This window comes from Magnolia sinica, chromosome 7 (genome assembly GCF_029962835.1).
Source record: "Magnolia sinica isolate HGM2019 chromosome 7, MsV1, whole genome shotgun sequence".
NCBI classification, from domain to species: Eukaryota; Viridiplantae; Streptophyta; class Magnoliopsida; order Magnoliales; family Magnoliaceae; genus Magnolia; species Magnolia sinica.
This window is the reverse complement of record NC_080579.1, coordinates 7,412,436-7,423,713: the sequence shown is the minus strand read 5'-3', so window position 1 is coordinate 7,423,713 and position 11,278 is coordinate 7,412,436. Positions and strand designations below refer to the sequence as shown.

Here is an 11,278-nt window from a genome sequence, read left to right as displayed (position 1 = left end):
ATCAGCTATACAGCTGAGGAAATTTCAAATCTGTAACAGAAAGGTTACTGCTTATGAAAATCATGATTTATATCCAATTTATTTATTTATTTATTTATTTTTAATTGTAACTGATTATATCCAACTTTTTTACCAAATGTGGAAAGGCTCTATTTAAAGCAAAGGATTGTTGAGGTTTCAGTGTGTGGACTGTTTCCGATTCATTTCATTAAATAGGAGGTAGTGTCGTCCCACCACCTTTTTTTTATTTTTTATTTTAAAAAAAAAAAAAATTACGAAAAGAAAAGAAAAAGTGGGAGAGAGATCCTAAGGATGACTATAAAATGCAGAGAGTACATCAATGCTAGCACAACAAAGAAAGCCCATCACCCCAGAAATGGAAGTTCACGTAGTGAGTTCTACAGTCATTCCCCAAGGCTTGCCTCCCACCGAAAATACCAAAATACCCCTCACTGTGTTCGACATGCTGGCGGCAGACATGCATATAGCTGTGTTACACGCCTACATGCCGCCGATGCCGACAAACACCGCCTTGAAAGATGGCTTAAAGAAGGCTGTAGGGCTCTTTCCTACACTAGCGGGCCAGCTCGTAGAAAACGATGATCATTGCCGTCCATATATTTCAGTCGGAGACAATGGTGGAGGTGTTCTAGTGGTGGAGACGAATGTGGGATCGGAATTATTAGATATCTTGCCACTTGAGCCGTCTCCAGAGCTGGAGCGGTTTCATCCTCCAATCGACGAGACCCAACACTTACTTCAAATCCAGCTCAACCGCTTTTCATGCGGTGGGCTAGTGATTGGCTTAACGGCCCAACATCGAGTGGCTGATGGTAAAGCGATGAGCTCGTTCTTTGTAGCATGGGGGAAGTTGGTTCGTGGGCTCCAAATAGACAGCTTTCCGGTCTATGATCAAACCATGCTAATACCTCGGGACCCACCAAGATGTGATCATGACCATTGGGGGATCGAATTTCAGCCCCTTCCACTACCACCGTCCATTCCTCCTTCTACCTTGAACTCGAACAAAATACGTAACATGCGGGTCCACTACAGTTGGGAGTTCATATCGAAGATAAAAACTCAAATGCCACGTAAACATTCTACGTTTGAGGTTTTGATGGGCCACCTTTGGAAGAACATAACCAGGGCTCGTGGGCTTGATCCTGATACGCTTACTCAGATCAGGTTGTCCGTAAATGGACGGCCAAGATTGCGACCACCCGCACCATCGGAATACTTCGGCAACATGGTCATCAACGCCTACCCAAGGGCGCGTGTGAAGGAGCTGACTAAAGGGAGCGTCGCTGATGCGGCGCGATTGGTGCATGACGCAGTGGGACGAATCGAGGATGGGTATATCCGGTCGTTGATCGACTTCAGAGCGATCAACAGTGGGGATGTGCTGGTGCCCGTTACGGATTTTGAGGAGCCATTTCTGTGTCCTAACCTGGAAGTTGATAGCTGGTTAGGGTTTCCTTTCCATGAAGTGGATTTTGGGGGTGGAGGGAACTTATGTGCTTTTGCTTCTTCGTGGGTCCCAGCGGAAGGTGTGGTGATCTTGATGCCTTCGTTGCCTGGGATTGGTGAAGGTGGTGTGGATGTCATGCTCACCCTATTTCAAGACCATGCAAGGCTCTTCAGGGAGATATCCCATTCCTTAGATTAGTTTGTGGGCACCTGGCATACGTGTGAAAGATCCTAGCTGCTCATCAGACTTGCTACACTATGTATATTCCTTGCTTAAAATATCAGGCTAGTCAGATCATCGGATCAGGCGCACATGTGCAAAGTATTTGGACGTCTGAGTGAATTCGTGGATGTGTGGTCTTTGTGATGATCTGATCAGCCCGAATTTTGAGATGAGATTTTTTTTTAACAGTTTGATCATCTACCGGATAAGTCCCTTAGATGATAATCTCTGTGCTATGTTGTTACGTGTAAGAGGTCAGAGTGCCGAAAGAAATGTGCTTGTTCCAGTTTTTAGCTTCGGAAAAATGCTATGGTGTGGTTACTTCTTAGATCGAGCAGTCTATTTTTGCACTCTCCACACGTGCTATACATCCAGACGGTTAATCTCCTGGGCCTTACAATATATGGGGTATCACCCAAGAACCGTACTGGTTGACTCATTGCAGCCATTGGCTAGAGGACTTCTGAGAGTAAAAATTGATAATTAGAGAAGAAGGAAGAAGTTCAACCAATGGTTGATAGTCAACGAGAAAAGTTATTCTAGTTGGTAGTTAGGATCATCCAAAGACCAGCGTGGGAATATGGAAAATCAACCTTAGGGCCAAACAGATGATCGGTCCAGATCTTCAACATGGGTGCCAGACGTGCAAAATGCTCAGCCGCACACATTCTTAGGTGAGCATCTTTACACACGTGTCATGGGCTCAAAAATCTGATCGGTCCACGTGATGCGACGCCTCGTGGAACCTTACTGGCCCAAATTTCTATCGTTAGATCAGGTCCCTATTGTACAACCTTCATTTCTTCAATGGATTTATTTATTTATTTTTAAGTCATCAAATGGACAGCTTACATAAAATGGATGGCAGATCGTTTAAAATCATATATCAGATTGTTAAGATGACTTGATCTGATTGGTCGGCGAGTGATTCTCAATCCATAACCTGGCTCACAATTTGGATGGTCTGGATTGACTTGATGTATGTCAACTTTCACTACCATTTGGAAAAGGTGGAAAGAAGTACAGAGTAACCTTGCCACATTGGAATATCCAAATTCCGAAAGGTTCCACGGCAGCCTTCTCCTCTACTACCGGCCACGGATGGGCTCGTCGATTCTGTCCGTTGTGTGAAAAATGCTAAAGAGTTACCTACGGGCCAAAAGGAGACGTGCAACGGTACATGTAGCCCACGTGCCAATTGGCAGGATCCAGGCCGCTCATCCGGTCAGCCCCACCTCGTAGATTGTCTCTAAAGAAGAACATGTTGTCGACTTATCTGGATTCCAGGTGACATAATTGCGTTGATTATGGACCGTAACTAGACATTTTTATCTGTCCGTTTCTTTTGTGAGCCACTTTTGTGACCATGTGGCTCAGGTGATGGAACGATCGAGCTGATTTGATTCAGTTTTGAGTTAGTATATGCCACGTGTACCATTTCTACGTGCCAGCGTATCAAGTGTCCCACGCAGCTAGAGTATCAACCGACTCCCCATGTGAAAATTCTAATGAAGACCGACTCGACGTTCGAATTATACCATTCGCCCTTAATGAATGCAAGTGGGACATGGTTCAGTGATCAAGACCATTGATCGAGTGGGCCCCAGAATGGATGGACAATAAGCCAAAAATCTAATGGATCGGACCATGATAACCTTTCAATTTGTGGACCGGAAGTAGATCCTTAATAACAGAAATATAGAAACCACGGTGAAGGCCCCGTATTGGAATCTAGGGTCTCTAACTTGGAGATTTATTGAACATGGTCCATCCAAAGTAGACCCCATCATGTCAGTGATTCTAATACTTGAAACCACATAACCTAATACATGTCCTCATCATTTAACTATAGAAGATCAAGTGGTCCATCAACAATGGGATTCAATAGTTAATAGGTCCAAGTGAACCATGGGCTCACCTACACATAATGAGAGAACTCGGGCACGGTCTGACGGATTAGCGAGAACAGACACCGTTTAAACCTTAATTGCAAATCTCATCCGAGAGTGCTAGTATTAGCTTATTTACAATTTTACTGTCTTTTTTTTCTTTTTTTCCAAATTTCTGCCGTCCATGGTTCATGACTTCACCATCCAAATATGACGAGATTTGACAGGTGATATTTATTTTTCATCACCTTTCCATTGCTCCAGTTTGAGCCTTGATTACCTACAGATGACCCAAATGTCTTTTTAACGGACAATACCATTCTGAAGTCTAAAACGATGTTTTTATTTATCTAATAGGTAAGTTAGCCAGTAGTCGTGGTATATACCCTACGATCTTCAAACTAAGTAGTTTATTATGATATTTGGACAACCCGTTTGGCCGATACAAATATGATGGACGGTCAGATGACATGGCAAACATATGAAAACTTGATAGTTAGTACCTTAATCATATATGTAGGTGGGTGTTTGATCAGTTTTGTAAACGGATGAACACAAGTGGATCATTGGAGTGATCAAGAGGAAGAGCATGGATACTATTGGATTTGAGTGACTTGTTCACATGTGTCAATTCCTCATATTGTAGTTCTAATGGTGCGATAAGCATATTCATATGTGATAAACAAGATGAATGGATCAAAATCTCAACTTGATATATGTACAAGCGAATGTACAGATCAAGTAACTATTTTACCACGATCAGGTGGTCCAAAATCAAAGTAGACGATCAGATGTCTCTATGTAGCAGTGTATATTTGACTGAGCAGTTGGTTATGATGAACATGTGAGGATACTTATATATATGATAGTCCTGTCTTAAAATCAATGGTCGGATGGCTCGATCCATGAATGAAGATCATTCTCAATGGTCAGAATCATATTGGAGAATAGGCGTAAGGTTAAGATAGTTAAATTGATATCATACATATGTATATACTAAGTTATATTTCATAGTAACACTCGAGAACTTTCAATACTCGAGTATTGAAAAGTTCAGGGTGTTACATACCCCACTCAAACTGAGAGCAAGTCTACTTGTTAGTTTTTTGCCAAGCTTTATAAAAATGTTCCTGAGAGAACTTCAAGACCATTGAAAAATCATAAGGGCAGTCATTAGTATGGGAAGCCTTGTCAAGTAAATCCTCCTACATTAAGGAGTTTCCACACCAAATCATGATAGGATTATCAAGCAGTGATCCAGTTGTGGCTGTTGTGAATTCTACCTTGCTTACTTCCTTGTTTCAAACTTACTTAAGAGTGGCTTAAAAAGAATGACTGCGGTGAAGATTATGGACTAAGGAGAACACCTTTCTATTGCTCGCATTCGAAATAGACTAATTGCTAGACTTCAAACTAAACGCTAAGAAGAACTACCTTTCGAAAAGATATGACTACTAATAAAATACACCAAGGACAATAGCAAAAACACCTAAGAAACCAGATTAATAGATCAAGGGGGCCTAATGATATGATCTTGATCAAAATATCTGTGTCCTTTAAGTGGTTGAGACGTACATCGCTCTAGATAAAAACACTTCCAACTAAAAAAGAAGGCCTAAAACCCGAGTGGATTAGTAAGAAAGGATCCTCTGCTTGGTCCGAGCATGATCTATGGCCTAGATTGGCAGACCCGTAATTCATTAAAATCAAATAACGGTCGATAGTTGGTCATACATCTTACTTCAAGAATCTTGGGAACCCTTACATGACAACTAATGCTTGAAAGAGACAGGATCTTGTTTCGACTAGAAACAAATCCATTCGATTATGGGGATTTATCTTATTCAATTATAACAAAGAGAGGATAGAAAGAGAACAATCATCATATTATTCATTCTGAGTTCATTTACATCCTTTAATTTCCCTTGATTCTAAGATAAAATATTCAGAATACAAGAATTGAGAGAGATTGAATGTCAAATCTGAATATCCAATCCAGCAACATTTCGTCTTGCGAATTGATCATCTCATCAAGAGGAATGTTGTGCTGATTCGGTCATCAGATCTCTCCTTCTTAAGCTCATATCCCTATGCGAAAGGAATATCGAAGATTGCATCTTATCCAGAGATTTCGGCAGCATTTTGGCCCATATAGTGTTGCCAGCACAACCAACAGTGTTTGCGTGGGTCCGCGCAACGGCGCAACTGCAATACTAGTTGCGTGGGTCTGCGCAACTGCCTTTCTTCCTTCTCCTCAATACCTTCTCTTCTCCCCAGAGCTCTGATCTTCCGGAAACCTTCAACCCCCCCAAATGAGAAGGGGAGTGGGGTATTTATAGACCTTCACACATGCAAACCCTCGATCTCTGTGCCATGGGGCCCACCTTCCATCAAATCTCAACTGTCTAACTCATCTTGACCGCACCAATGTTGTGTAGGAGCGTGCAACTGACATATCCTTTGCGCGATCCCACACAACCAACATGGTTTGTGCAAGTTCACGCAATGACACTATTCATCTATGTAACAGCACTATTCATCACACAAACACTATTCATCACCCAAACACTATTCATTATGCAAACACTATTCATCTACGCAATATATAGCACTATTCATCGCGCAAACACTATTCATCACCCAAATACTTCATTACGCAAACACTATTCATCTGCGCAACAGCACTATTCATCCGCATAACAGAACTATTCATCGCGCAAACACTATTCATCCGTGCAACAGCACTATTCATCCACACACTCTTCACTGAGAGATGTAAGATAGAGCTGCGCAATGGGAGAAATGCTATGCGAATGAGAGATCCAGGGAGATAGAGAGGGTTGAGCAATGGACAGGGCTGCCTATCTTGGAATCTTGATACGCAATATAACAAAACTCCTTTTGACTGGTATATTTTTTATGCCCCAACAGATGCCCCCTCAATACTTCTTTCATTGATTTATGAAATCAAATGGAGGATCGATCTTACCCACAAGTCTATCCCATACTGAAAGTCTGCGTGTGGTCAAATGGAGCAAGCCACCCTCGGGTTGGGTGAAGCTGAATGTGGATGAGTCGATAAGAAGAAACCCGGGCTTGGCGGGTAGAGGTGGTATTTGTAAAGACAATCAAGGCAAGTTCCTCTTTGGCTTCGTCGAAGGGTACAGAACTGCGTCTAACACTCAAGTTGAGTTAAGGGCGATTCACGATGGCCTTCAACTCTGTTTGAGTAGAGGCTTCCACAAAGTTATCATTGAGTCAGACTCGCTAATGGTGATTAATTTCCTTAACCACAAGTCTATCCCATGCTAGAAGTGGATTATTGGATAGGTAGAATCAATGGTTTGAAGGATTTCGCCAATGTGATTTTCCAGCACACGTTCAAAGAGGGGAACGAGCCGTCAAATAGGATGGCTAAAAATGGGGAGTGCATCTCAGGCTTCCTCTTTCTTTAGCGATTTTGGATCCATTCCTAGAGAAGTGAAGGGGCTCATCTTGGATAGAGTGGAGCTGGGCAAACTCAGGAGTTAGTTTAGAGTGGGGGTGTTCTTGTATGGTTTCTTTTCTTTCACGATAGGCTGCCCCTGGTCCTTTTTATCTTTAGAAGTGGCCCGAAATACTGGCTGTATCTTTCCCGTCATGATATAAAATTTCATTTCCAAAATAAATAAATAAATGGAGGATCAATCTTCTATTGCACAAAAATCCTTTTTCGGCAAAGGACTCTTCATGAACGCAGATATGACTATGTATCGGAGAAGAATCACTTATATGGATAACTTCAACAGTTGAGCTCAGGCGGAGGATCTTGCTAAAACAGATTGTTATCAAATGAATCATAATCAAAGGAATCAAGCTTGAATGAATTGTGGCTGAAGGATGACAGATGGTCAAGCTCGAACGGAGGACTGAATGATCATGCTCGAACAGAGGACTGAATGATCACGCTCGAACAGAAGACTAAATGATCACACTTGAATGGAAGACTGAATGATCACGCTCGAACAGAAGACTGAATGATCACGCTCGAACAGAAGATTAAATGATCACACTTGAACAGAAGATTAAATGATCACGCTCGAATAGAAGACTGAATGATCACGCTTGAATGGAAGACTGAATGATCACGCTCAAATGGAAGACTGAATGATCATGCCATATGGAGTCTTCTTCCTCTCTTAAGAGATTTCCAAAAAGACCAAGGCATAGATTACTTTGAATAACTAGATCATGCCTCCTCTCTGGGCCAGTTCTGTATAAAAATTTATTTTGCAAATAATATTTCTGAAACAAAGCCTTTTGATACTCTTGAAGGATGAATAGCTTTTGGCACGTCTTTAAAGAAAACTCATAAATCTTCAGATTTCCCAGAAGAAAATGATAACTCCTTGCAATTCCAGCTTCCCCCTGCAAATTTTAAGAGATAATATTCCTTAAGCATCAGAAAGGCAGGAGATGGAAAGACATCGTCGTCCTCTTTAGAAGGATAAACATATTATCATTGAAGACTTATCTTCTTTAGAAGAATAGACATATTTTGAAGCACTTGGTCTTAGGATAGAAAATATCAAATATTTTGATCAGACTTGATATAATCGTAATCTGTACCTATTTCAAAAAAAAAAACACATTTCATATGTCTATTTATGCTAAACATGAAAATTTCATGATTTACGTTATCATATCAGGCAATTTGCATCTTTAAGCATATTTTGAGTAGATAGATGATCATGTATTTTTACAGCATTCTGAATGCTACACATAGTTTAAGCTCTTGCATAATGGAGCTAGTGCACTTTAACTGACCATGACTGGACACGACCTGACCGTACTAAACCTGACTGGACTGATCATGACTTAACCATACTAGACTTAACCAGACTAGACTTGACACTTCACACAGTTTAGGCTAATGAGTAGTGGAGCAAACAGTTTTTTAGACTCATGCAGGAGTCGGGTCTTACACGAATGGTCGTTGTAACTCTCTAGAGTTCATGGGACTTATCATGGTCGGGGAGTTCATAAACCACGATCCATCAAAGGGGCCTAATGAAGTTACCGGGTGTGAACTCGGTGGGATTTACACACATGGCTAGCCACAGTAACTCTTTAGAGTTCATAGGGAGCACAAGTGCTACCTTTGGTACCAAATCCAAGGCCTCCAGTCCATCAATGAGGGGTCATCTTGCTTCAGAGACTTGTCACCTTGCTTTAGAGACTTTCCCTCATGCGTTACTACTGAAATCAAACCAGGGATCTGGGGAGTCATCCTGCTTCGGAGACTCACTTTTTCTTCGCCTGCAAGGTCAGACCCATTCATGGGAGAGTATTTTCATCCTTCCCCATGATGTTGTCGGAAGCTATACAGACGACATGGGTCTTACGTGACTGCTTCGTCAATTGCCCGCATGGGTGCACATGAAGCTCTTTATGGACTTTTTAGGGCCACAGACTTCACTGCTGCCCAAATAATATATATGTTTCCAATGATGGTAGGTCTTATGTGTAATTGGTCATATGGGGCTTGGCTAGGCTACCTTAAATGATAAGTTTCCATCGTTGTCATTAACTTGATATGTGGTTGGCCATGTAGTTTTATTCCACTGCCAAAATTAGTGAATCAATGATTGATATTTCGCCGCAGCTAATAATGTTCTGAGAACATTCATATTATGTTTAAAATAGTATATTAACTTGGCGATGATAGCAATTTTGATAAAATGAGCTTGTACGAGCAATTGATGACGACAGCGATAGTTGTTAATTTTGGCGATAATCATTGACGCTTGGTGATTTTAGCGATATCATTGACACTTTACAGCAATCATCAATGCTCAGCGGCAGTCATCAATGCTTAACAGCAATCATCAATGCTTACTCTTGATATGTCCGATATGTTTAAGAAGCTTTGCTTAGAAATTTACGCTTCTTTTTTATTCATTCACATGAAGATAAATACATGACTTTATCTTTCGCAGCCCTTTCATCTTTTCATCTTTCTACTCATCATGCCCCCTTTTGATTAAGAAGTATTGTTTTGATAATCTTTGTAATCAAAATTACGATATTACGATTCTTAACAAATATCCGAGATTAGTATTATCCCCAAGGTTCTCCATCGGCTTATGAATTGTTTGATCGGTTCATCCGTTCTTTGGCAAATAGAAGCTAAGTCATTATTGGCTTCTTCAGAGGATGATTCAGCAAATTGTGAATTATAACCAGAATTTCTGAGTGAATCTATTACTGCTGGCCATTCCCTTGTCACAACAGCTTTCTCTTCATCTTTCTAGCTCTTTGTCGAACCTCTTACAGATGTCATGTTCACAGTGACTTTCTTGTCCAGCCTTTCATTCCTGTTCATTACCTCACCTTGTTTTATTATCTGCTTCAGTATATTTTTTAATGTAAAACAATCTTCTGTATGATGTCTTAAACAACGATAGTATTGATAATATTTTTCCTCTTTAGTCATTTTGACTTCTTATGGATATTTCGATGAAGGTAAGCTTCCAGCGGTGAGCAATTGTTCCATCATTGGCAACATATCTTCTTTATCGAATGCGTATTCCCTATAAGAGTCGTATGGTCGCGGTCGCTTATCATTTACTTGATCCTTATATCAATCTGAATCTTCTCTCTTCTTTGTTTCTCATTTATTGTAAAAAGTATTCTTTTTCTTTTCTTGATTAATGGTATTTACCATTAATCTATTCAGTTCTCTTCTTTATGTCTTAATCTGAAAGGCTGGCATTTTCTTAGCCATCAATTCTAATGCATGTGCTTTTGTTGCAAAATCTCAGAAAGTCTTTATATTAGCAAGCCCAAAAGTAATTCTTGGTTCCATAGAATTCAAACACATGTTCACTTGTTCTTTCTCTTCTAATAACTATCTACATGAAGCCCCTAAGATCTTCCACATGTCAATGAATTTCTCCACGGGCTCATTTTCTTTCTATCTGATAGAGGCCAATTCTGCAATGCTGACATCGCGTTCTGATGAGAAGAAATTGGATATAAATGCGTCATGCATCTGTTCCCAAGTTCTTATTGACTCGGACGCCAAACCAGAATACCATCAAAATGCTTTGCCTGTTAAAGAAGATCTAAACAACCGTAGACAATATTGAGGAATGGTGGAGAAATTCTCCATAGTGGTGATGAAGTGTATGAGAAGTTCTTCTGGAGACCCATCTCCTTTAAATTTCTAAAAATCTGGCTACTTGAAGTTGGCTAGAAATGAAAAATCTTCTACCTCTCTTGGATATGGTGTTCTATATCGAAACTTCCTAATATGTTCACGCTCCCTGACAATGTCTGTAACCATTTGTCGCATCTCCTCTTGCATTATTGTCCTAGCAACCGTAGCAGACCCATGCGATCCTACTCTTTGTGGCAATGAAGCTTCAATTTGTCGCTCTTGTTCATTCATAATGGCCGTTACTGGCGGGACCGTTACTTTAGCCACATTATGAGCAAGAGCAGTCAAAGCTTCTTGAAGACTTCGACATTCCTCCATCAAGATTCTTTGAGCTTTGGCCATCTCAGCCATACGTTCATCAACATTTAGTGGGGGATCTTGACTAATTCCTGTCATGTATACAGTGGCCTCTCTGCTCTGTGATGACACCGTCATTGGATTAGAATGGGAATATAGCGATATAATGGGACTGATCAAAAGAGGAGTTTCATTTGA

At 40.7% G+C, this 11,278-nt stretch overlaps 1 protein-coding gene across 1 annotated transcript; it reads left to right on the top strand.

Moving 5' to 3' along the window:
• The first annotated feature begins 376 nt into the window (after window positions 1–376).
• On the top strand, window positions 377–1,669 carry LOC131252009 (putrescine hydroxycinnamoyltransferase 3-like). Its single transcript, XM_058252965.1, has one exon. It carries the CDS (start codon window positions 377–379, stop codon window positions 1,667–1,669), a length of 1,293 nt encoding a protein of 430 aa, XP_058108948.1.
• The last annotated feature ends 9,609 nt before the right edge of the window (window positions 1,670–11,278 follow it).

What these genes read in the sequence shown, in the direction of transcription:
- LOC131252009 (XM_058252965.1), top strand. Translation starts at nt 377, where the DNA reads ATGGAAGTTCACGTAGTGAGTTCTACAGTCATTCCCCAAGGCTTGCCT.